Source organism: Gobio gobio, assembly GCF_949357685.1.
Source record: "Gobio gobio genome assembly, chromosome: 14".
Lineage (NCBI taxonomy): Eukaryota > Metazoa > Chordata > Actinopteri > Cypriniformes > Gobionidae > Gobio > Gobio gobio.
Window position 1 is genome coordinate 38,457,992 of NC_137107.1, and position 27,933 is coordinate 38,485,924.

At 37.2% G+C, this 27,933-nt stretch overlaps 1 protein-coding gene across 12 annotated transcripts in view; it reads right to left on the reverse strand.

Moving 5' to 3' along the window:
* LOC307137543 (putative E3 ubiquitin-protein ligase HERC1) overlaps positions 1-27,933 on the reverse strand; it is a 93,852-nt gene that overhangs the window by 58,164 nt on the left and 7,755 nt on the right. For 10 of the 12 annotated variants that reach the window (XM_079835264.1, XM_079835261.1, XM_079835258.1 and 7 more), the window contains exons 2-22: positions 21,103-22,069; positions 19,890-19,985; positions 19,549-19,734; positions 18,078-18,389; positions 17,706-17,802; positions 17,260-17,403; positions 15,479-15,606; positions 15,223-15,367; positions 13,632-13,803; positions 13,149-13,283; positions 11,225-11,390; positions 9,890-10,015; positions 9,100-9,321; positions 7,969-8,121; positions 7,608-7,740; positions 7,301-7,504; positions 6,904-7,116; positions 6,624-6,797; positions 5,596-5,707; positions 5,091-5,214; positions 2,881-3,052 (exon numbers count right to left, since the gene is read on the reverse strand). In XM_079835264.1, the coding sequence (XP_079691390.1) occupies positions 2,881-3,052; positions 5,091-5,214; positions 5,596-5,707; positions 6,624-6,797; positions 6,904-7,116; positions 7,301-7,504; positions 7,608-7,740; positions 7,969-8,121; positions 9,100-9,321; positions 9,890-10,015; positions 11,225-11,390; positions 13,149-13,283; positions 13,632-13,803; positions 15,223-15,367; positions 15,479-15,606; positions 17,260-17,403; positions 17,706-17,802; positions 18,078-18,389; positions 19,549-19,734; positions 19,890-19,985; positions 21,103-22,035 (4,147 nt within the window). In that variant the 5' untranslated portion in view covers positions 22,036-22,069. The remainder of the gene's footprint in view (positions 1-2,880; positions 3,053-5,090; positions 5,215-5,595; positions 5,708-6,623; positions 6,798-6,903; positions 7,117-7,300; positions 7,505-7,607; positions 7,741-7,968; positions 8,122-9,099; positions 9,322-9,889; positions 10,016-11,224; positions 11,391-13,148; positions 13,284-13,631; positions 13,804-15,222; positions 15,368-15,478; positions 15,607-17,259; positions 17,404-17,705; positions 17,803-18,077; positions 18,390-19,548; positions 19,735-19,889; positions 19,986-21,102; positions 22,070-27,933) is intronic. The other 2 variants (XM_079835263.1, XM_079835260.1) reach the window with 1 other exon arrangement.

Below are 27,933 nucleotides of genomic sequence, written 5' to 3' on the forward strand. Positions count from 1 at the left end.
TTAGTCTTCAAATGCTCATCCTTGGGCAGATGAAAAAAGTTTGCTTTTGAGTGGCACTTCAGAACACAGGGTCTCGTCGCCATGATGTTTTCTAGTTTTCACTGGTGTCTTGGAGCGCAATAAGTGGGCGTATCGTATTCAAATAACTTGACAAGTTGACGTCATCTAGTCAGAGAAAAGGCTTCGGTCTTCTAACGATTCTTAAAAATGACTCAGAGTCGACTCTTACTTTTGAAAGAAAATAACTATATATACGGTGCACTGTCATATTTCAAACTATACAGGATGTTTTTGTTCACTTAGATCTATGTTACACACTACATGAAAGGTACATTTCAAAATTCCATGATAGGTGCTCTTTAATTTCTGTTCCGAAGATGAACGGAGGTCTGACGGGTGTCGAACGACATGAGGGTAAGTAATTAATGACAGAATTTTCATTTTTGGGTGAACTAACCCTTTAAGTGAATTAAAATTGTAGTACTTTCATATTTGTACTCAAGTAAGTTTTACTTGAGTAAAAGTAAGAAAGTACTAGATTTTTTATGTAATTAAAAGGTGTCATGAACTGGCTTTTTTTATTTTTTTATACTGTTGTCTGAGGTCAACTTATGACGTTCACGTGGTTTTTACATTCAAAAACATTATAATGAATAAGTAATAGCAGGGATGCAAACACATGTATGGTCAAAAAAGAGAGAGGTAATCGAAACCCTCGCCCAGCGGCAAATATCCAGATACTTACATTGCCACCAACCCCTGCCATCCCCGACCCACCCCTATAGACACATTGTGTATTTAGATTTTCAGAATTTAATTTTACTCTGACACTAATTTGGAATATTAAATTATTTTTCCCCCCGAAACATAAACTCTTATTGAACTAGCACTTCTTCTTGCTTTACTCCTTCTTCCTTTTACTCCTTATTTTTTATTTAACAGTGGTTTACTGAAAAAGTTGTCTGTCCTTAAATAAATTCAATTATAACTAAAAGTTAACTTAAAAATAATTCTGTAAACTATATAGGGAGCCCTTACTTGCACACATTACTATAATTTAGGTTAACAACAAAGCCCAAATTAGCCTAAATTCAGTTGCTATTTAATTTTAGATATAATAATCAGCACTCAATTAACATATTGTATACAAACATGTAAACTTCACATAAGGCAGTTTTTGCATTAACTTCTAAATATAATTATAAAATTATGTTTTTTTTCTCCAATTCGTCGTTGAAATATAATTTTTACAGTGTCTGTCATTTTTATGACAGATTTATTTAAACATACATTAAATAATCAAGACATCACTAACAGGTTAAATAGAATATATTGAATATATAGGCTAATACAGTGCATATATTTAGCGATAGAGTTGATTTCTGTAGTGAACTAATGGCTGTGGACACTGAATGAGGTAAATGTAATGCTACGTGCATGACATTGTTCTCAAGCGGTTTTATTGTGATGTCTTTCCACGGTCGAAACACTGGTTGAGCGATTACATGATTACATGATACGTTCGGATCTGCACGATTCACACAAGTCACCCAAATTGACGTGAAAAAAGCGGGAGGCGCCGAAAAGCGCGCTGTTAGCATCCCTGTAATAGGCTATTTTCTGCCTTGGTTTTGAGGCTCTCTGAAAAACGGTCGGTTTTGATGGCCGTGCCGCACTGAAGACTTGGAAGTAAACGTAATGAGCTTCTGCTCCCCTGTCAGTGACAGCGTGTGGTTAACAGCAACCGGAATGAATCGCCCAGCCCACAGCCAGGGCACTCAAAATGTCTTTATCAAACAAACACAATGATTCATCTCTCATCAACCCACGACTGATTGGAATGTTATTTCTGTATCAGTTCGCCCAATCATCAGTGAATATAACCGCGAACCGTACACACACACATACGGGTGATAGCCCATCTGAAAAACACATAGCCCCGGGGCTTTGCGAGCTGGCGTTACAAGTCCGAGTCTGATAACGAATGAACCAATAACACCTTCTCCAGCCTGTGACAGCGTGCTAAGGTATGTAATCAATAGATATCAAACGATCTGTAACAATGCAATACTAACACATAAAAAAACATGTTTTACTCACATAAGTGTGTTGCACCGTTCCTGTCGGATCCAATATAGAAGGCACAGCACACAGCATTGTGTTTTAATCTCAATATGTCTGCAAATCCAGTCTCGACCTCTATCTTGTTTACAATCGCTTCTGAGTCCTAATACGTCAATGGTCGACATATTGTGAGATCTCTCGTTTTCTGGGCCTGGTGTCTATAAAAGCTTTTCTTTGAGTAACAAGGATGTTTTCAGCTCTGAAACTTACATGATATTCTTAATTCACGATGAACTTTTATATACCAAAGGCTCAAAGGAAAGTTGATTTCTCAATTCATCACCCCTTTAAGTATTAATTTAAATTAAATATTAAACGTGGTGCAGTAAAAAGTACAGCATTATATGTTTTAGCATTACATTGGAATGTAGTGAAGTAAAAGTTTTCCAAAGAAAACAATTCTTTTTTAATTTTTCAAGTGTCTATACTTTATCAGAGTAAAATACTATCTGTCCTCCTCACACACAACCTTAAATGTTAAATATAAAATAAAGGAAACAAAATAGGACATTTGCATGGTTTCTAGTTCATATTGCCTGTGTGAATGTCATTATAGCCATTATTTACTCTTCACTTATATATATAAAAAAAAAAGAACTATTACATTATCATTATTAATTATTATTATTATTATTCTAATAGATTTGCGGTATTTAATCTCAGAACTATGGCCAAAAAAAGTGGGAGTGCACCATAACACTGAGCTTTTAGTATATGGTCCAACAGAAGGAAGAACACAGAAAGCACAGTGTTTACCCGGCAGGTACATACTGCTGATGCTGGGCGTCTCCTCCTCTAAGGGATCGTCCTGGTTGTGTTCAGCTGCATGGGGCGTCTGGATGCTGGGATCTGCGTCTCTTCCTGTCTGCTCTCCTGAGCTCCCTGCCTCCTGCCTGTCCTCACTGGGGCTCTGAGAGACCAATGAAGCCTGGACAGGATGAAACACAAGGAGGAACAGTGATTATATTGGTTAATGTCATTTTGTTACTGGTTGCATAAAGTTGTTTTAGTGGTAGGGGAAGTTATTACATTTTATTATATTTAATTTTGTCTTAAATGTAACAAATTTGTGACAAACTTCCAAAGTTCATTAGCATGTTTCCAAAATATATAAATGCATTAAACATAGGTCCTAATATGGGAAACAAAGACAAATATATATACATTAATGTTCAAAAGTTTTGGGATAATTCAGATTTGTTTATGTTTTTGAAAATAATTCACTTATGCTCATTAATGCTGCATTTATTTGATTAAAAATATGTTAAAAACTAGCCTGGATGCCAGCCGAACTTAGCCCCGCCCACAACATTTTTACTCGGGCAGTTCGGTCTGGACTTGCTCAATAGAGAAGTAATTATGCCCGAACAGAAGCTGTTCGGACCAATGAAATTGTCAGGGCGGGCTTCAGACGATGATGGACAGATGATAAACAGTAACGTAATCATCCACGTCAAAAGAGCGCTTGGGTTGAATTTGTTCTAATCCTAAACGGAGAACTTGTTCATATATGCATTCACCTTTACTATTTCTCTCAGAAATGATGATCGTGTTGGTAAGTACTCTGTGTCTCCTTAAATAATTTTTTTACAACACCGGCAAAGTTCGTTTACACTCATCTTTTTCTTCTAACGCTAGGCTACTTATTCCAGCGTGCGTGCAGACAGGGTTGCCAAGTTTTACAACAAAACCCGCCCAATTGCTAACGTTCCTCAAAACTAGCCACAAACAAGCCCAAAAGCTTTCCAGGGGGGTTCTCCGGGAAAAAAAGGCATTTGGGGGGTAAAATATGTGTTATTTTGGAAGGGCTGCCTGCTAAAATTCACATTCCTGGGTCTGTATATCACATAATTGGGATCGCTTCAACCCGTGGACTTGGCAACACAGTGCAGTTGAGTTCTGTTGACATTTGACAACTAACGTTATGCGTCGCTCGGTCGCTCCGTTGCTCTGATTGGTTGTAGGTCTATCCAATTGAGGTCTTTCCTGGTTCGGTTGAAACACGCCCCATAATCACAGCCCAACGGAGCAGTATCAGACTCATATTCTGACTAGAATTGAGTATGACGACGTCAGGCTAGTTAAAAACAGTAATATTGTGAAATATTATTACCATTTAAAAAAACTGTTATTTTAATATATTTTGAAATGCAATTGTTTTTTCTGTGATGGCAAAGGTTAATTTTCAGCATCATTACTTAAGTCTTCAGTGTCACATGACCCTTCAGAAATCATTCTAATATAACGATTTGGTGGTCAAGAAACATATCTTATTATCAATGTTGAAAACAGTTGCAATACTTTTTCAGAATTCTTTGATGAACAGAAAGTTCAAAAGAACAGCATTTATTTAAAATATTATATTATAAATGTCTTTACTGATCATTTTGACCAATTTATTGTGTCCTTGCTAATAAAAGAATTTGCCTTTGAATAGAATGCGCTCTCCGTGGGCGTGGGCACATTAGCGGATAATGAGGAGGCTCGCAAACAACTGACATCTCTCTTTTCAAACAGATTACATAAACAGAGAATATTCGTTTTTTAATTATATTTACATTATTTAAAACCTGACCTTTCAACATTTCTTTAAACTTATGTCTCATGTTTGTGTGACAAGTATTTGGTAAGTTACAGTTCATTTTCTGAAGAATATCAGAATGGACTTCATTGAGAGAGAGAGAGACGACAGATCGCGCATCATGTTTGCTTTATTTTGCAAAAAGCACAACATTTAGTTTTTATTGTGAATTTCACCTGCGGTCATTAACAGTCACTTAACAGTTTCTTAACAGTTATTTGTATGACCAAAATCGACAAGAGTATTTTGAGTCTCTTTGACATTGATCATGTGATAATTCAACATTTATGTTAACTTTAACTAGTTTCACTAGTGGTCGGAGACATTTAAATGATACACCCTATTATATTAATTTAAATAAAATATGTTTATCAATGTGTTTTACCTGTTTGGTGGTAGTTGTTTGGAGGCTGCTTGTGTTTCCTACGCTTTCTTTATAGGACAGCAGAGTGCTGCGGATTTTATACACCACCTGGTATATTTCAGTCAGAACCTCACAAGGCTCATATCTGCAGTCAAACACACACACACACAAACATTAATGGACTGTTTAAATTATTGGTTGCTGCTGTCCAAACAGTGAGGAAGGTTTATCTGGATTCATGACTGTCAATTCATATTTACTAAACTCTCACTCTCACAAATGAGTCATTATGGCTAAGGCATTTATCATGTGATATTTCACACAGCACAGGGAGAAACAGAGACTGACACTTTAATATTCACATATAGAGCCATTCTTTAAATAGAGCATATATTCGTTAAATCGGGGTCAACTAATTACAAAGTTCATTACGCTATAGCATAAGTGAGACGTGGGAAGATAAAGGTGTAAAAAAAGAAATCTAGGTAAAGAGAGAGATAGAGGGCGAGGTGTGGATCTCACTCACTTATCCTGCCAGTAGGCTTCATGAAGGCCGGTGTGTTTGAGCAGAGCAGCCAAACTACAGCGACATGCCATCTCTAGCAGAGAGTCTCCCACTGATCCACTACTGTCCCAGTCTATATAAAAACATACGTCAAGGTCAATATTTGGACATGCACATGATGACAGCACTTATTGTATTCTGGAATACCTGACTCTGGTTGATTAATTGCAGAATTCTGCAGTCAAATTTTTGTAAAGACCACCGAACAATGTACTAAGAAGGCAGCTGATTTCCTACATAGCTATGAGATGTTTGTTTATCTCCTATTACTTTACAGTGTCTTTCTGCTCACATAAAATAATATAAATGTTTAATAAAAAAAGAAACATTTAAATATTGAATAAATGTAATTTATATATCTTTTTTAAATAAATGTAAATGTTTATTTTTTTATTTAGTTTAATAAAAAGAAACATTTAAATGTATAAATTTATAACTTTTAAATGAATAATTAATATATGTATAAATATATTTTATATTATACATTTTAAAATAAAATTAAAACTGATTTAAAATACAAAAATATATAATATATTACAATTATATATAAATAGAATTGCTTCAAATAATACTAAATGCTAAACTAAAGCACCACAGCGGTACTTGAATATAGTAATTAAATAAAAATTTAATAAATATATTATTATACATTTAAAAGTATTTATAAAATGTATTATATATTATACATTTTAAAATAAAATGTAATATATTATATATTTTTAATAAGTTATTGCATTACATTTATATACAAATAGAATTGCTTCAAATAATTCTAAACTAAAGTATCATAACAGTAATTCAATGTGGTAATCATTGAGTACCATGGTGTACAGAAACAAATACTGGCTCAAACAGGCCAGACAAAATAACAATGTCTCAAGCTTGTTAGATTGGCACAGAAAAAAAAGTCTGCAAATGAAGATCTTGCAATGTTTTTTACATTCTTTTTATATCCTATATACCTTAACAGAATCCTGTAAAAACCTTACCTCGACTCGTTGCATACTCCTTCATCTTCCTCCAGAGGGCGCTGGCGGGTTCTCGAGGGGAGCCGAGGGCGAGATCCACCAGCGTTGTGTTTTCTTCTGACAGGCGCAACTCAGCAAGTCTCACATCCCCACAACCCATGAACACAGCCTCAGTCAGCCAACCCATTGCCCAGTCTACAGGAACATAGATGAGTATTAATTTATTAATCTGTATTCATGCATGTGTTTATGCCTTAAAAATATAAACAAGGGCTGCTGCCCCCTGGTGGCAAGTCATTACCCAGCTGTTCAAAGTCAATCTCCAGCCCGTTTCTCAAGAGTGGGTTACACAGCCAGAACTCTGCCGTCTTCTCCTGGATGGATGGGGGCGGGCCCTGCAGCATACCTCCCAGGCAACGGCCAATGGCAAGAGCCACAGACCTCTCCAGGTCAAGAAGCCACGCCCAGTCATCTGACTCTGGTGCCAGGATTGGCTCAGAGGTTTCTGATGGTTCTGCAACAGGAAGGAAAGGTGTGTAATTGGCAGTACTGTGCCCATCTCAGTACATTTCTTCACAGTGTGTCACACTGTGCTGATCTTTCATTTGTTATTGTTGTTTTTGAATCATTTGGATGCCAAACAATTCATTAAGGTATCTGAAATGTTTTTTTTTTAGAGAATGACAGACATCGCTTACCCTGGTTCTTACCCTGTGAGGTTCCTTCCAGCTCCATGTTCTCCAAGTGTGAAGTGTTGGGCAGGTAACAGTTGAGCTCGTTGAGATGTTCAAGCAGAGTGAGCAGGTGAGGGAGGAGGGGTTTGACAACAGCCAATGGCAGCAGGAGCAGAGAGTACATCACCTGACACAGCAGACTGCCCGCCACCGAACCAAACAGCACGGCTACAGAGAAACAGACAAACAATTCAATTGGTTGGTTGGTTGGATGGATGGTTGGTTGGTTGGTTGGTTGGTTGGATGGATGGCACATAATGTGTGTTCTCACTGTGTAGTTTCTTGATGACGTGTTTGTCCAGTGTGCTCTCCTCCAGCAGAATGGTGGATCTCCTGAAGGTCTCAGCTGCGTATGGCAGCAGCAGGCACAGGTGCTTATGTAGCAGCACTACGCTGCTGTCATCCTACACAACACACGAGCAAAAAAAAAAATTCTTTAAACACTTATTATGCAGGTTGCCTCCAATTCTGGGTTCTGGAACAAGAATTAAGCATCTTTGAATAAATAGGCTCACACAACAGAATTTTACTTCTTACTAAACTACAATCCGTAACCAATGCAACTGGCAGGCTGAGGGAGGCATCATATGGAGCAGGTTTTAACAGTAAATGTGTTGTTGATGCTGTTGTACCTCAGCGCCTGTGTGGATGTAGCAGTGGGCCAGCAGGTGTCTGTGAAGGGCTGACAGCAGGTGGTGGAAGTGTGATGGAGCCTCCGTCTGTTTCTGGGACGGACTGGGCCGCTGTTTATCGCTGTTCTTCTCCAGTTCACCAAACGCACGCTCCTGTGTGTACAATGGAGTTAATGAAGTTTGAAGTTTCCTCAAAATATTTTGAACATTTATATATCCCAAGACACCTCAGGTGGATTGTCCATTTACTAAACAGGAGTTATAGGCAGCCAGAGAGGATCAGAGAGGCGTTTACATGAAAGAAAATATAAATTATTATATTCAATTATTATTATTATTATTATTATACACTACTGCTCAAAAGTTTGGGGTCAACTCTTATATTCAGCAAGGATGCATTAAATTGATCAAAAGTGACAGTGAAAACATTTCTGTCGTCACAAAATAATTCTAATTTCCAATAAATTCCTTTATAAATTTATATTCCTTTATTCGTCATTCCTTTTGTACGTTCATTTCATCAAAATAAATCACCGTTTCCACAATAATATTAAGAAGAATAGTTTCTTGAGCAGCAAATCATCATATTACAATGATTTCTAAAGGATCATGCGACACTGAAGACTGGATTAATGATGTTGAAAATTTTACTTTGCATCACAGGAATAAATAACATTTGAAAATATATAAAAATAGAAAACAGTTCTTTTAAATGGTAATGATATTTCACAAATCACAATATTACTCTTTTAATGTATTTTTGATTAAATAATTGCATTCTTGGTGAGCATAAGAGACTTCAAAAACATAAAAAAATCTTATGACCCAAAAAATGTTTATACATTTTTTATGCATTATCAATTATATTTTTTCTATATTCATTATTATTTATTAAAGTGGTTTTCCAAAAGTGTCAGTTTTAAAAGCATATTTCCTTTCCTAAACCAGTACAGGAAGAATCATAAAGTCTTTGGGAAAGAGCATATTCATTCTACACAAAAGAATATGCTTGCTTAATGCTTTTTAAAAATAATTTCAATTAAATATAAATTAAACCAAATGAAATGCTTGGAAATAGAAAGCATCTTTTGTGTCTGTCAATCTGGACAACTGTTGAACCACTGGACTGACCGTATAGAACCCAATGCTGAGCAGCAAGGTCTTCAGGAGGACTTCAGCCAGGTGAAGGTGGTCTGGAGCTTCTGAACTTGAGCTAACACTTCCTGTGGGGCGGTCAGGGGTGGGCGGCAGTGCCAGACCTGCACTCAGCTCCCCAGGCGAGCTGTATCCCAGCAGGGATGCCACATGACTCTGTTCCTGCAGGCTGTTCAGCACCATGTCCAGCTGTAGGCGCTGTAGAAGGGCAAACAGTAATATCACTGAATAATCAGCAAACATTTACATGATACGGTAAAAACAACTGGAGCGCAATAGAATGGCAGGGGTTATAAAGACATAGTTTTAAAGGGTTAGTTAGTTAGTTCACCCAAAAATGATCCCATAATTTACTCACCCTCAAGCCATCCTAGGAATATACGACTTTCTTCTTTCAAACACAAATGCCCTGGCTAATACAAGCCTGATAATGGGAGTGAATGGTACCCTAGATTTTGGATATTTTTCTTACAAAAACGCATCACTTCACTCCGGAAGGCCTTTATTAACCCCCTGGAGCCGTATGGATTACTTTTATGATGGATGGAATGCGCTTTTTTGGGCTTCAAAAAACAAGGTACCGTTCACTCCCATTATAAAGCTAGGAAGAGCCAGGATATTTTTAATATAACTCTGATTGTGTTTGGCTGAAAGAAGAAAGTCATATACACCTAGGATGGTTTGAGGGTGAGAAAATGGGATCATTTTCATTTTTGGGCGAACTAACTTGAGTTATGTTCATTTGAGAGCTTTTCTGTATGAGTACCTGTCCTTTAGACAGGCTTTCCCAGCTCTCCGGGCCCTGAGGTAACAGAGAGTGCAGCAGCTCCGTTCTCTCCCTGAGAGGAGGCAGCAACAGAGACGCTCCGATGGACAGCGTGCTCATTACAGCCTAAACACACACACACACAAACAAATAACAATTAATTTCCATGGTGAAGGGAATGACTCATATACTGGCATTCTGGCTACACTGAACTCTTGAAGGTTGTGAAAAGTCGTGTTCCCTGCAAACTCCCTCGAAATGAAAACAGAGCCAACAGATTCCATCATCTTAAGTGTTTTTAACATGTGGGCAGAACTCCAGCAGCATATGCAACCATTCTGATTGGCTGAAGTTTACTGTTGTGTAAGCCTGTTGGAGTGTTAAAAAAAAAAAAAAAAATCATGGACATAAAAATATCTTTGAAATTATGCTAGATGCCAGATTTGAATATAATCCACATAAAAATGAAGTTTACATGAAGCAGATAAACTGAGGTTTAAAAGTATAATATAAAATATATTAATTATTAAATTAAAATATATTTAAAATACATAATTTAGTATGTGTAAATGAGAGTCAGAGTAGCTTTTACAATAACTACAACTTCCATTTCTATTTGTATTTTTGCACCAGTTTCCCCAGAAGATAAGGTTTTGTTTTCTTGAACACAAGGTATGGAAATGCTTTTTATTTCACAATCGTTTTTAATATTTTAATATCATGAATAAATTAAATTAGCAACTTGGATGAAAACATAGCTACTGACAATTAACATATGTCTTGCCAAGTATCATATTTTCCAAAGAGCACAATTCATATATTCACATCTATTCAGCACTCTGTGTGCTTTACTTAGTTCTTGTAATATGAATTTAAAGTACAAATTTAAGGTATAAATTACCGTTTGGGGTTAGTACATTTTTGTAATGTTTTTTATATTTAATGTCTTTGTTTTAGAAGTCTCTTTTGCTCATTTATTTGATTAAACATGCATTAACAGTAATATTGTGAAATATTATAAAAATTTAAAATAACTTTCCCATTTAAAATATATAAGAATTCAAATGTAATTTATTTATGTGATGGCAAATCGGAAAAATGGGAGTCTTTGATTAATAGAAAGCTCAAAAGAACAGCAGTTATTTAAAATAGAAACCTTCTGTAAATTATTAACGTCTTTACGGTCACTTTCCTGACTGAATAAAAATTTTAATTTCTTTTTAAAAAGAAATCAATCCTTACTGATCCCAAACTTTAGTGTTCATCAAATGGATGAATATATGTGAATTCTAAATGTAAATATATGCAAATAAAGCTCAGAGTTTCATTGCAGACCTGTTGTATGGAGTCTGGAACATTTGAGTCAATGAGTCTGAAGAGCAGGTTCCTGAGGGGCCGACCCTGAGCACCAAGCACTGTGGCTCCTGTTCCCCCTGCGTGGGCCAGCGACAGGTGGATGGACAACAGTTTCATACACAACAACACAAACTGGTGATGTTCCCTGGGAAAGAAACCGAGAGGGAGAGGGTGAGAAGTTTAAAGATGAGAAGTCTAAAGTGACCTTTACCGAGTGCCAGGCCATATGCTGCTCTGACCCCATCCCTGTGGGTATGAAGACGGTCATGGGCTTGTGCCAGTTACCCCTGCGGATGTGTGTGTGTGTGTGTGTGTGTGTGTGTGTGTGTGTGTGTGTGTGTGTGTGTGTGTGTGTGTGTGTGTGTGTGTGTGTGTGTGTGTTTCACATTCCTGTTATATGAGTGTCTTTCATCAGCTGACATTGACACAGATAAACCAGATTTCTTCCTTGCCCATGTAGGACTCTCTGCCACAATGCTAAGGTGTGCTAGGTGGTTGCTAAGGATTTGCTATGCAGTTGTTTGGGAGGTTGCTATGTAGTAACCCAAGGGAAAACTAGATGCAGAAAAGAGTTAAAGGTTTCTTGCAATAGTACAATGCTCACCTTTGCAAGCGCCACTAAAAAAAGCATTTAAAGTGTTAGGGTATTCTGGGAGCTTCCACATAATGGGATCAATACGATATTTGACACGCACTCTTTCTTTAGAGATACTGCTGCAGAATTAAATGTTCTGACCTCAAGGTCAACATGTATCACTTAACATCTTGTGGCCTCAGAAGGAAATATCTGCAATAATATCTGTATGATAATAATCTGTATGACAGCTATTATGTAATCTTAAAGGGATAGTTCACCCAAAAATGTAAATTCTGTATGTTGTCTCTGCAACAGATTGGCATGGTTTAAGCATTCATCCATCAATCCATATCAGAGTTATTATTAGAACCGAAACTATAACTAAAATTATTTAAAAAAAAAAAAATATATATATATATATATATATATTTGTAATTTAGTTTAACTTGATGTACAAAAAAAAACGGAAATAAATTAATAACTATAGATATTATATTATATATATAATTTATATATATATATATATATATATAGTTATTAATTTTTTTAACCCTTAAAAATGACAAAAACCTAACAACAAAACTGATCAGAAATTGAACTGAAATTACAATGAAAATAGAAAATATAAACATTAAATCTCATTTGAAAAAACAATAATCAATGACACTAAAATAACACTGATCCATATATCCATATATATATATTCATTCATTTTATAAAGTAGTATAATTATAAAGTAGTAGCATTTTTTAATAATTTATGGAAATATAAAAATGAAAAACTCACAATATAAAAATACAATAATTTAAAAAGTAAAATCAATTTATTAAAACATTATTATAATTATTAAAATTAATAAAAAATAAACTAACTAAAATAAATAAAACAAACAAACACATTTAAATAAATAAATACATTTAAATAAATAAATGAATAAAAATGTATGTATTAATGCATGGGTTTTTTTGTTGTTTATTTTTCACGATAAATCAAATGTGATTGTCAAGCATGCGTGTTGCTTCCAAGCGTTTATTGTCAAACGTCAACTCTCTCACAGGTCGCCCCCCACTGTGCAAAAAGACGCCCTGGATGGTAGCTGGTTCTAATTTCCCATCATGCATCTATCCATCTACCCACCAACCTATCTGTCTACAAGATTTGTTGAATGATTTATGCTTCTACAACAGCAATATCTGACGTTCCGTGCCTCAATATGCATTATACTGTACATATTATTGTTTAATCGTTAGTGGTGCAAATCAAAATTCATAAGACATAATTTGTAAATCCAGGTGGTTTGGTGCTGGTCCGAGTGTGTTTATTTACCTCTTAGAGGGGAAAGGTGCAGGTGGTGTGTCTCCACTGATACAATCGCAGTAACGCTCCAGGAAACTGCGCAGGTACGTAAACGTGCTCTCCTCGAGATCCACACAAAATGGCCTGTGCCAAGCCACCAGCTGCCTGCCAGGCACACAAGAGATAGATCATTCACATTCAGTCATGCCAGGAAAACATGGTTAAGAGAAAATCTTTAAATAATGGAAAATGTAAATGCGATTGCATTAATGCATTAGTGGTGAAACTCACTCCAGATGGAGCGATACGGGTTTTGATTTGCATGACGATTATGAGAATGTGCTCATTTCAGGACAAACTGCTTTTGGTTTGGGTTTAGATGAGGAAGTGAGGGCTTTTTATTTCCATTATCCACACAATGAGGGACACACATAATGGACGTACATGCATTGTTGTAGCCCCGTCATATCTCTCATCACAACTAACGAAATATATCTTTGCCTCTCTCCTCACCTGTCTGTAGGAACTGCTGTCCAGGCCAGGCTGTGGGAGGTGCCTGCCGTGATCTGCTGTATTGAAACCCCTTCTAGACCAATCACTTTCTTGGGTTTGGTGACTGGTGTTGAGGTGTGGCCCTGCCCACACTGGCCCATGGCATTGTTGCCCCAAGCAAACACTTCGTTTTCTGTAACAAAAAACAAGCATTTTCACAAATTAAATGTCTTCATTTCATTTACTGAATTTCATTTCAGTAAATAACAACTTAGATTTTGGTCTTTTCCTCACACAGGTGTCATAGGGTTTCAAAAGATTTGTAATATAGTTGAATAGACTATTTTGAGTCCCTTTTTTAGGCTTGAAAGCATTATTTGGGATTTATTGTATTTATATTGAAAAGAATAACTAGTATGGCTCTTCAGAACCCTCTTTTTGTGTCGCACAAAAGAAAGAATTCAAAGGTTTGGAAAAACCTGTAGTGTTGTAATTGTCAACTATAAAAATTGTTTTCTGTAATTAAGTTAAAGCTGAAATAAAATATAATCGAGATACTAGATTAAAAAAAAAACGTATACCTAAATTAAACAAAATGTGGAAAATGTAAAATAAATTAAACAAAGAAAATATAGCCTTTGCAACTAACTGAAATAAGTTTCAACTAAAATGAAAAAAAAATATTGAAAAATGAAAGCTATATATAAATTGCTAAAAATCTAATAAAAAATGATTTAAAGTAAAATTAAAATGAAAACTGAAAAATATTAAAATATATTCTATTATATACTGTATATAAAATATAGAAATATTATAATATGAAAATAATAATAAAATAACACTGATCTACAATTAATTTCTATAAAATAAATTACTCATATTGAAGTAATAATTTTTAAATAATATATATATATTTATATACAATTATAATACAATATAATATATAATTATAGTATAATATAATATATAATTATAATATAATATACTGTATCATCTCTTTTATATTTTATTTCAGCTTTAATTTAATTACAGAAAACAATTTGTATAGTTGACAATTACAACACTACAGGTTTTTCCAAACCTTTGATTTCTTTCTTTTGTGTGACACAAAAAGAGGGTTTTGAAGAGCCATACTAGTTACTCTTTTCAATATAAATACAATAAAACCCAAATAATGCTTTCAAGCCTAAAAATGGGACTCAAGATAGTCTATTCAACTATATTACAAATCTTTTGAAATATAATATAATTAATATATAATATAATATAATATATAATATAATATATAATATAATATATAATATAATATAATATAATATATAATATAATATAATATAATATATAATATAATATAATATAATATATAATATAATATAATATAATATAATATAATATAATATAATATAATATAATATAATATAATATAATATAATATAATATAATATAATATAATATAATATAATATAATATAATATAATATAATATAATATAAATGATCTAATAATATTTTGGCCAGCAAAAGTTGCCTAGTGGAGCAGAAATGACACATTTCAGGGTTTTTTAATCTTATTTAATCGTGTCTTCTTCATTTATGTTTCTCCACCTCTCTCACCGTGAGACAGAGCGAGACAGTGGCTGTCTCCGCAGGAAATGTCGATGACTTTAGTGATGCTGAGTTCCTCTATCAATCGAGGTCTGAGTGAAGTGGTCTCAGACGAGCCGCAACCGAGACACGATCCGCAGCCCCACGCAAACACCTGCATCGTACACACAGGGGAACATAGAGACAAAAGAATTTATATGGGTGTCTATAACAGTACATATTTACTCAGTTCAAGTCTGTGGGATAAATGAGAGGTTGTGTATACCTGGCCAGCAGATGTCAAAGCCAGTGATGACTGGCTCCCAGCACACACTTTTCTGATAATGAAGCCGTGCAGGGCTTCTATCACTTTAGGCCTGTATACACGGTTTGTGTCCCCATGTCCCAGTTTACCTGTAACACAAACACACCGGTCACACTCACACACAATTCCCTATGAACAACAGTAATTTAAGGTGTGGCCGTTCCAGTACTTGTGTCAACAACTGGCTCTATATTTTGCTTCATTAAAACACATTGCAACAGCTTTATTACAAACTTGTTTAAGCTTGTCTGTGGATATTATGTCTGATAGTGCTGCATTATTGGATTTTCCTTGCTCTACGTATGCAAAGTGTCACAATGTCCTACTCATTCTGGAGGGCAAAAGACTTGAAGTGTAAAGGGTACAGTGGCTCGCAATATCAATATTCCTTGGGTGAACAGGAAATTAGAGATCAACCAATAATGCTTTTTCATGACCATTGCAAATAGATAGAATGATAGAAGATAGAACAATAGATAGTAGGGGTGTGGTGAGACAGTTACCTCACAAAACGAGACAAGATGTGTACACAGTATTTTTAAGAAATCCTCAATGGTGAAATATATGACTAGAAAATACAGCCTTCAGGTGCATTTAAAATATTTATTATTCATCACCATATAAATAAAACCAGTCTAAATAAAAATGAATAACAGTTTCCCAGTCTTATTAAGTGCAGCCATAATCAAAAGTACTATCTCAATATTCAAAGTGCAAATAGAGACCAATAGATATTTGCATGCATCAGGGAGTCGCTTTCAAACAGTGATAACCTATTGAAACCGCTTTCGAATGCGCGCTCACGTTTACTTCCGCTTTCAATTTCGCGATCGCGCATACACTGTGAATAGGGAGCGGTGGTGCTGAACGTGCATTCTACAAGATAAGGCATTTGTCAGATGCTTAGGCTTTGTTGCGCAACGAATCCTCCGCCATGGTCCTGTCAGTCCTCTCGTCACATGATCAGTGAACTCTGATTCCTGCTGAAAAAGACGTACTATTAAATGTATTAAAATGCATTATAGTATATTTGTATTGTACTAAAAACATACTCAAGTACATTTTTTATTAATAGTACGTATTTTTAACCTGGGGCACTACGTACGACTCTGCAGCTCGTGTTGGATGAGCTGGATGGAATTGAAGCGACCGTTATCCACCTGAATTCAATTGTTTTTATTTCTATAAAAAACTAAACGACAGTGGAGGCGTAAAGTAAATGTACGTATATTCTATCCTAACTTCACCCTCATACTCAGCCATGGCAATATCACGCGAGACAGCTTTTCACCTCGACGAGAAATCTCATCACATCGTGCCACGAGATCTTGCCATAGAACGATAGATAGACGGAACTATGGATAGCTTGAAACGCTGGATGAAACGCAGATAAACAATTGAGCAATGGAACAATGGAATGGGAGCTATTTTGCCCTGTTGGAATGGCGGATGAAACGTTGATACAATAGTTGGAGCGGTGGATGAAATGTAGGTGAGACATTGTAACGCTGCAAGGGTGGGTGTGTGTCTAGATGGAACATTTGAACGATTGGACAATGGAATGATGGAACGATGGATAGAAAGAAAGAAAACAAATCGTTATGCTGCTTGATATTGCAAACTGGTATTTCTTACACTATTTTAATGTATTTGCGTAATTATAAACCTAAGAGAAAGTCTAGGACATTCACAGAAAATAGCCCATATCCGCATTGCAAAATAATGTGGATATGAAATATTACCATTGTCCCCTCCTCCAAAGGACCAGACGATTCGGCCATCTTGAGCCACAGCAATGGTGTGAGAGCTGCCACAAGCCACTTGCCCGACCCCACTGATGTCCTTGACCAGAGTGGGCACGTTACGACTGTGACTGTCGCTATGACCTACATGACAGACAGACAGAGTAAAAATAAGACAGAGACAGACAGGCAGAACTTCTGACTCAGTCTGAGGGATCAGGCATCCTGTCGAGTGCCTGACAAATTATCTCTGTGGATTAAAAAAAAAAAAATCCTGTGCAGTGCATACTGCGCACAGCAGTCAGTCAAACCATAAAAACCACCTCACAGAAATCAATAGTGAATTGTATTTCACTGACAACACTACATCTGAGAACATATACTTAGGGCTCAGGTGTGTGTGTGCGCATGTGATGTTGCGGGCCTGTAAGAGGAGAGTGATGTACCGAGTCGGCCGAAGTCGCCTTCCCCCCAGGTGTACAGCTCTCCGTCATTAGTCACTGCAGCACTGTGTCTGTATCCAGCAGACACACACACCACCACCTGCAATACACACAGAGGAAACATGCACACTTTTACAAATGCAATGATAATACACAAACTGGTTTCTTACATTTTCTGAAGTAATATTAGTGGTTGCTAGGGTGTTTATGCATTTTTATGCCATTTCAGGTCATGTGGTAGCTATGGTATTGTAAGTGGTTCAGAAAGTTGCTTACTTGCCCAGGTCAAAAGAGCACAGGCAAATAAATGCCTATGATTTGACACAATTAGAAACAAGCTACATTCTGCATGTAGAAAACGTTATTTCCTCTCACCTTCCCTAAAAGAGGGCCCTGTATAATCTTGGGGTATTTCTGCGTGGCGCTGTTCCCGTGGCCCAGTTTGCCGTAATCTCCATCTCCCCAGCTGAACACCTCTCCCTCCGCCGTGACGGCCAGTGTGTGTCCGTCTGACCCCTTGGAAGATGACACCTTCCTCATAGTGCGAGGCGGCTCCAGAACCAGCTTCTTGGGCATAGACTGGTTATTAGAGTCTCCCAGTCCCAGACGGCCATAACTACCCTTGCCACAAGCCTTCACCGCACCATCAGCAGATACGGAGAACGTGCAGTACTGGCCTGCCTCAATCTGCAGGTGGAAGAACAAGAGCACCATTTAGAGCTGAGTGAATTGAATCAACTGTGAGCGAGGATGTCTAAACTGTATTAGTGAAAGGGCACAGTTTATTAAGATGCGCCTGCTGTTTTCTAAATTGTATTTCTCAATTATAATGAAAAGACATGTCTGTATTAAAAAGCAAAGACTGTTGGGCCGGAACGCAACTCCAGATTAGATATCTATGTTTGGCACAACACATATTCTGTTAGAGAAGAAACAAAGAAATTTAAATCGGTACAGATGGTTTACTATTAATCTAAAAATAGTCAATAACCTACAAAAGCCTAACTATATACACTTTATTTTATATAAATTTAACTTCTTGTTGCATCTTAAAGTTATTAAAAACTAATAAATAAATGAATGAATGAATGAATAAATAAATTAATGAATAAATTAATACATTAATTAATTAATAAATAAATATGAATTCATTCATTCATTAATCAATCAATTAATAAAATGTAAAAAAATATGCTCCTTAAACTAAAAAAAATTGGAACATTTTACAAAAACAAAAAAAATTGAAATAAAAGGACAAAAACTGCAATAAAATAAAAATAAATATTTAAAATACAAATACTTAAAATATAAAATAAAACATAACATTGAGAAAAAAAGAAAAAAAAAGAAAAACAATTACAAAAGATGTCCTTATATTATGAGATTTCAATACACATATTTAATTAAATAATGTTACAAAAACAAAAAAGACAGTCATGGGCCCCATTTAATGCATTTCTCGTCATGCAACGAATAATTTAATTTTCTAACTTTTTTCTGTCATACAAAAAAGTGGAACCAAAGTCCAATTTAATATCTCCCAACTCCCATCCATAAAATCGGACAAAAATGCGTATAAAACTCATATTAGACTACAAAACTGTCAATCTAATATAAATGAGCTAACAGCCCGGACAATGCCTTTACCAAGAAAACAATTTGATTAATTAAAAGCTCTATTGTACAGCCGTCAAACTGAGCGTTGCGATCTCTCTCATTACAAATTTCTTCGAGTGGTCTTTCTCCTCCTTCTCATGCTGTCTCTGTTTGAACTAATGTTAGCTTTATAACGGCTTCCAGTTATTTGAGTTTTCAATACACTTGAGTTACACAAACCCACACACACCATTTGTGCATCGCTGAAGCCCTGAGCCAGTTTGGGCTGTAAAATCTTCTCCAGCGTTCCCTCGGCGAGCTGATGGCTGCTGTTGCTACCCCACACATACACCATGACGGCATCGTTCTCCGAGCCGGAGGACGAGGAAGAGCCTGTGCTGCATGAGCACAAGCAGTTAGAGGCCAGGGTGCAGATCTACAACACACACGCACACAAAGATGAAAGATTTATTTAAAAGAAAAAAAAAGACTCATAAAGGCCAAAGTCTCCCCGACTTGGCATGAGAAAGCTTTAATAACACCTTATATTACAGTCTGTGAACATTTATAGATTTATTCACACAAACACACCTCTTCAAAAAGGCAAAGAGCAACATGCGAGAGGCTACAGAGTCCGTCTGCATCTTTCTTCAGCACCTGAGTATTGACAGATTCACCACGGAAAGCCTGTAAGAACAAACAACAAATTTAACAATAATATTTGTAGTGGATGCAACCGGTGCTACAGTGGATCATTCAAAAAAGAAAAAGAGTAAACCCACACAGAATAAAATGCTGCCTTATTGCTTGAAGTCGTAACGAAATGGAAGTAGTGACAGATCTTTTCTTCCTTATTATGATGCACATAAGAGTGAAACGGATTACTGAAAATGAAAATAAAAGTAGGGCACGGACTTCTATCAATAGGCTGTTGATTGAATGGAGGCTGAGCTTGCTGTCAATCGTTATTTTTATGTAAATTTGCATTTATATGGTTGATTTAACAATTTGAAGGCAAGATGAATCCCCATTGGCAACCTAGGTCAGTACTGTAACTGACTAAAATAAAATATGAATTGAGAAAACAACATGTAGAGTAGGACTTGTGAGGTAAAAAGTGGCCTAAAAACTAAAGTTTGCTGAAACGCAACAACTAAAATCACTGATTGGCTAAACTGGTTAGCATTATTCAGTGGCCAAACAACCTAGGTGACATTATCATGAAAAGAAAGTTTTTTGTTTCGATAGAAGTTAGTCTCAATACTGGCTCCAATGTACAAATTAACTTGGTACTCTGAAGTAGGGAATCTATAAACAAACAGTTGCTTCAATATGGGGAATGCATTCTGCTGAACTTCAAGCACAAAAGCCTTGAAGCAGACATATTTCCCATTAATTAAGACATGAATAAATTAGAACATGGACGGTCTGGTGTGGCTCAGGCAGCTTTCAGTGCTGGGAAGACGGCCAAGAGCTCCCAGTCAAATGAAAGCCACAATCTTATTTAGAGCAAGCAAAAATGTATGAGCCATTCCTGCCCTCCATGACAGGAATACAGACTACTCTATGGTGCTAATCGCAGTAACAATTAGCAACAACAATTTCCTTTAAGTGCCGAGGGAGGGATGAACAAATGGAGGGAGGTGTTAGCCTAGCCTCAGTGCTGTAACTCTATACTCTCTCTGCGTGTGAAAGAGGCACAGCTTTCTATACTAGTGCCCATTACCCATTAGTCTTACTGTATATTACTTCACTAATGCTATTAGCATGACCGCTAGGTCAACCGCGTGGTGTAGGAACGCACCGTGTGCTGGCGCATCTGTTGCAGTGTTTGATGGATCAGCTCGTAGCCCACTCCAACTGTTTCAGAGGTGGCGGAAGAAGCAGAGGCGGCCAACGCCACCTCCACCCACTCCAGAAGGAAGCGCAAGGACCCTCTTTGTAAGGCTAGCGAGAGAAGGAGCTCCAGGGCTAGTCTGCGACCCGCCCGATCCGCCCCGGACCCGCTGACCGCCGTCTTCTTCAGGAAGTCTCCAACTTGCGCAAGACAGTCGAGCCCCACTGTTGGGATCTTGTTCTCGTTGGCCAAGGAAAGAGGAGGCAGTGCGGCCAGGACTGAAGATGCAGTGGCCAGTACCTCATTGCACAAAGCGACATCTGGTGGGTTCTCGAGACGCCCCCGCTGCCAACTCTGCCTCAGTAGGGCAAAAAGGAGACTCAACCCAGTTCGGACACCCATTTCGATAAGAACGTCCGTGCCCGACTTCGAACGGGAACTGCCTGTTGGCCAAGGCTCAGACACTGACTCCAGAGTGCCCCCTTCTGCACTGGAGGACGAGGGCTGGGGGGGCAGAGGCGCTCGGAATCGGTCATGATACTTGCTATGGAGGGCGTAGAACACCCTCTGGAGGATCACCAGCCTGTGGTGAAGGGATAGGGCAAAGGGGGTCCTTGCCAGCATGCGGTGGGCCAGGCATCGTTGACTATGTAGCAGCGCGGACAGATATTCCTCCTTCTCCTCCTCAGCACTGGATTCGTACTGGAAGTCAGGCAAGCGTGGACCCATTAGGTCCTGCACCGGCTGAGCCAAGCCCACAACCTCCTTGTTGTAGAGCAGTTTTGCATAGAGAGCAGCCGCTCCATGCCTTGTGGCTGTCTGAACGCTGTCCTCCGCTGCCCAGGAGCTGTTCAGGTGCTCCTGCCACTTGAGCATCACGTGGGTCTGAGAAGGCACCATCACTGTACATTATTCACACACAAGAGGCACATATCTGGAAGAGAGAAAGAAAGAACAGATGTAAAAGACTGTTCTAGACATAAAGAGTTTTAATCAGGGTTGTGTATCGAGAACCATTCTGCAAATTTCCAAGAACCAGTGATTTGATAAAACACGTGCATTTTGATTCCGTTTAATGATTCCTGTGTTTCATTTTAATGTGATTTTAGACCATTCAAGCTCAAGAAGACATCCAATGCACGCTAACCAGTAGCGGCTCCTGGCCATAAATTTAGGTAGGGCAGATTCTGGGTCTTAGCACTAGTTTATGACAACCATGTCATATTAACTATTAACTGCATACATCCCACGTTTATCTCTGCTTTGAGTGTAGATTTCAGTGAGTGAGAGCGGCGCGCGCTCTGAACAAAACTCTGGCTAATCTGAACGCCTCTGATTATGAGACATTGCATTCATAAACTCAATAGAAACCAAGCTGCAACCTCCCGCAGTTTCTCTTGAAGCCAATACGGAAGTGACATATACTGCAATTCATCGACTGGCCGCTAGGGACAGGCTCCAGAAGGGAGCAGAATCTCATGGAGCCCCATGTTAAAATGGCCAACTTTACAGCAGAAAAAAACATGTTTACAGCCTGGTACAAATTGTGGTTTTGGTCTATACGGCTAATTTTGCCCTTCATGACGACTGTGAGGGGGGTGCATTTTTTTTATAGCTCATTTGTTTACATTATATAAAGCATTAAAGTTCTGCATAATTAAGGGCGTGGCCACTTTGAGTGACAGGTGGATAGCCATTTATCTGCTGTCTGTTAGTCATCGCGTCACTTCAGCTCCGCCCACCTCCCGCCTCTTTCCCCATTTTCTGTTATCCGGGACCGGGAGTGACGTGCTGCCAAAATGGCAACGGCCAGCTCGTCCATACTTTGCGCTTCAGAACGGCTCATCAGAATCCAATGGGTGATGTTACGGACACTACGTCCATATTTTTTAACAGTCTATGATAGAAACACGTGTGAGTGGTTATAATGTCTGAACTTGTTCGTTCGCTTCACGTTATTTCCCAGACGTAGTTTTGGTATTGAGGTAAAAGTCCACTTGCCTTGCGTTCATAGTTTTGAAGTGTTCCCCCTATTACAGCGACTTTCTTCTGGCATGTTCTGCAGACAGGGTGACCATCTTCAATTAAGTTTCCCTCAAGACTTATGTAAAAGCCAAAATATGACCACGCCTCAGATTTGGTCCTTTTAGAAGGCTGCAAATCTCCTGGCGCTGTCACTGCCTTATGCCATTTCTTCCCATTCAAAAAAACAGCGTTGTGCCTGCACCAGACTGACGCTGACTGGACAAGATTTACCGCGAGTTTTCAAAATCGTGATAAATCACATGCGGTTTTAATGATAATTACATTTTAAACGATATTACTAACCGTCATTAAATTTTATCTTGGTTTATCGTGAAACCGGTAATCGTTTCAAGTCTGTAATGTAAAACAAGAGCGTATTGATGCAGTTCAGTCTGCCTGCTATTTTATAAGAATGTTACTCCTGATCGGTATGGAATTCCAAACCTGCCATTATTAAAAATAAATAAATACATAAATAAATAAATATACAAATAAATGTAAAATATATTATATATATATATACAGTGTTGGGGAAAGTTACTTTGAAAAGTAATGCATTACAATATTGCGTTACTCCCTTAAAAAGTAACTAATTGAGTTACTTAGTTACTTTTTAAGAAAAGTAATGCGTTACGTTACTTTTGCGTTACTTTTTCTCACCTGGGCTGGGCTTGCTTTTTAGTTTTGTTTTTTATAGCAAAAAAAGTCATTTTTTGTGCCAATGTAAAGACCTCTTCATACCAAAATTGAAATAATAGGCCTCAGGCTGAGGTATAAATATGCTGCCATTCTGGATAATGGAAGAATAGGACGCAGGAGAAAAACGTTTTACCAATAAAAACAAAAAATCTAGTAATTTTTGCTCATGGCATAACTGAATCATCAAAGGTCAGCAGCACGACATTGGTCAATAAAGGTAGATTAAATGCATAAAAATATTTGTTCTATTTAACATTTATATATTTGAGGTTTGAGTACTCTGATTTTGCATTTGACTGATTTTATTCATTTTGAGGAGTACAGAATCTTTATTGTGCAAGTGAGATAAATAAATGCTCACATTTAGTCTAGAACTACAATAACCATCATGTTCACACACACGCCTCTCCACTTATTTTTCACAACATGGGGGCAGGAGAGCTGTCAGTCAAATAAATGTGAAAAAGTAACTTGCGTTACTTTTTTGAAAAAGTAACTCAGATATTTTGTTGTAAATGTGAAAAGTAAAGCGTTACTTTACTAGTTACTTGAAAAAGTAATATTATTACGTAACTCAAGTTACTTGTAATGTGTTACCCCCAACACTGTATATATATATGTATATATGTGTGTGTGTGTGTGTGTGTGTGTGTGTGTGTGTGTGTGTGTGTGTGTGTGTGTGTGTGTGTGTGTATATATATATATACATAGAAAAGCAAAAAAACGAAAAGAAATAATTATTTATACATTTATTTCCTTTATGTATATATGTCTTTTTTTCCATATTTATTTATTTATTCTTTTAATTATTTCCAAATTTATTCATTTATACATTTATTTATTTATACATTTATGTATTTATACATTTATTCATTTATACATTTATTTCTTCCTACATTTATTCCTGCGCAGGGTAATGAGGAGGGCGTGATTTACCTCAGACATAGCAATCGAGCTCAGAGTAGGCAAGGGCGAAGGGTTGAGGCCACAGTGACACCAAGTATACAACAAGTATAGCTTACTGACGTTCATACTGTCTGTGACTTCGATAGGTATATGGTCTAAATCTTAAATCTTACTGTATTGCATGGATAGGCTACTCTTTATTCCGGACATGGCTGTAGAACATCATCTGGTCTAGATTTGTAAAATGTCCTGGGCTAACAAACATGATCAGCAACATCTTCAACAGACAGGGATTCGATTGTATTTTCCATAGCGGTCAGAACACACAGAAAGGAAGCTGCACATATATATAGGCTACAGTCGACACAAGCTTATTGATCAATGCATTTGAAATGAGACCACATAGGCTTCACATTCATATTTCCTAATTGACAAACACATTAGAGCTTAGATTGGGCTCAAAAAAATCAGGCCCGTCCCTACCCGAGCCCGTGCACGTTGTGTCTGAGCCCGGCCCGGCACACAATGAGGCCGAGCCCCAAAGCGGACCGGTGTGACGCTCAGCTCAATAATCCGCTCTATGCCAGCGCTCCTGAACCCTCACCGGTAAAACAGCTCGCTCAAATCCCGCTCAGACATGACATTTATCTACTGTAGCCTACTATACTTGTTGTAGCCATTAAACAATGTATTTTTTTAATTCATATTTTTGTTAAAATATTAGGCTATAATTTATACATTTATTTTTTAATTTCATCTGATTATGATAAGTGAAAGATGCGAGCGGGTCAGAAAGAGTTTTGGTGGTTATTAGGTAAGTTTTGCTTAACATAAGTTTTGTTTTCTAGAAAGCCTTTCTGTAAAGTGAATTTCGTTTTGTATCAATTTTATCTTAATTTGAATCAAGGTTTCGTCAGACAATTGCCTGGATTTAATAAATAAAAAGCAAATGTGACAAAAAATCGTGACATGAGGCATGGGAGCGATCAATTTCACTGCACATGAACTGGAGAGAGTCTCAAATAAACCGAAATTCAGCAGGCTACTTGCCTCACAGTCAAAGACATGTTAAATAGCCTATGTAGAAAGCTTGAAATGTCCACTTTCAAACGAAACAATTTGAAACAAAAATAAATAGTAGGCTAGTTAAGCAATGTGCAGTCTTCACTACATTAGGCATTATAGGTTTTAAGTCTTTTAAAGTCTGTTCAGTTCCGTCTAGAATGTTTAAGTCGTTAAGCGAGTCCCTGGCTTAAATAATAAGACCACACTAAGAAAACCCCATTATATTCAGTGATGCTGTGTCTGTCCACACGTGAAGTGACGCGACAACAAAATGTTCTATTGTAACAGACGCCTTCTATTTTGGATCTTTGAAATAGCCTGTGTTGTAGTTTGTCACGTGTTGTGCATACAAATAGGAAATATGAATATGAAGTGAATATGTGGTCTCGTTCCAAATGCATTGATCAATAAGCTTGTGTCGACTGTAGCCTATATATATGTGCAGCTTCCTTTCTGTGTGTTCTGACCGCTATGGAAAATATAAGCGCTTCCATTTCAGAGTCCCTGTCTGTTGAAGATGTTGCTGATCATGTTTGTTAGCCCAGGACATTTTACAAATCCAGACCAGACGATGTTCTACAGCCATGTCCGGAATAAAGAGTAGCCTATCCATGTCATACAGTAAGATTTAAGATTTTGACCATATACCTATCAAAGTCATAGAAAGTATGAACGTCAGTAAGCTATACTTGTTGTATGTCGACCACAGTGTGTCACTGTGGCCTCAACCCTTCGCCCTCGCCTACTCTGAGCTCGATTGCTATGTCTGAGGTAAACCACGCCCTCCTCATTACCCTACCCAGGAATAAATGTAGGAAGAAATAAATGTAGAAATAAATAAATGTAGAAATACATAAATGTAGAAAGAAATAAATGTAGAAAAAATAAATGTGGAAATGAATAAATTAATAAATATGGAGAAAAAAATAATATATACAAAAATAAGGAAATAAATAATTATTTATTTTCGTTTTTTGCTTTTCTATGTATATTTATTTTTACATTTATTTGTATATTTATGTATTTATTTATTTTTAATAATGGCAGGTTTGGAATTCCATAGATCGGAGGCTTGCGTAAATATTTAGTTTATACGTAGATTAAGGCTTCAACTAAGTTTAATGGTGCAACACAAAAATATTTAGTAGTGCATAAGTTGTAACTTAGTGCCCATTTACGTCAAAACTGGGCTAGTTGTAACTTGCGCACAGCTGGTGCGTCAGGTGTCCTGACAGGAAAGCTATCCGTTCCTTTATTGATACACATGAAAAGCACCCCACGGACATTATAGGGATCTGTTATGTTTAATCTATGAAGTTTTGCTATGTACAAGTCATGTCTTTTGAATTAAAGTGAGCAGTGAACTCCGTTGCCTTGAAACTCAAGGTGGCGCTCGCTGTTCTTGCCTGCCAAAATGGCGTTGTAAACAGAATGGGTCACGTGACCTCCGGAGCTCTATATAGAGGTCTATGTTTGGATTCATATTTTGGAGGGGCTCTGCCCCACCTGCCCATACAGACGAGCCACAGCTGCCGCTATCAGAACGTTATTTTAATGTGATTTTAAACCATTCAAGTGCAAGAAGACTCAAACAAATCAGGAAGTTGCCGATATAAACCCCATATGAAATGAGTCTTGGCCATTGTACCCTTGAACTAGACTCTTAATATGTGGTAACATTTAACATTGCTTTGTGAAATCCACTTTTTTTCATAAGGAATAATGATCAGTTTTGCACGGCTAAGTTGGTCATGCACATTTGCCGGATTGACCAGCAGAAAGCTGGCTAGTTTGAAAGTGACTTGCATGTGAGCAGTCCTTCATGCAACATTACACCATTGACAACAGACAATGGATGTTTTTGCGAACAAAATTTTGCTGTGCTGCTAATGTGACCACACCTTTAACCCCAGGGTGCTTCAGGAGGACTGTTGAAGTTCATGACACTAAGGCAAATGGTGGTAAAAGTTGTTGAATTATAAATAAATGTAATTTAAATACATTCTACTAGCTTAGAATAAAATCGAATAAATGATCTAATTAATACATTTAAATAAATAATCTAATCAGAGTTCGTCTGGCATCTCACAGTTGTTGTTTTTT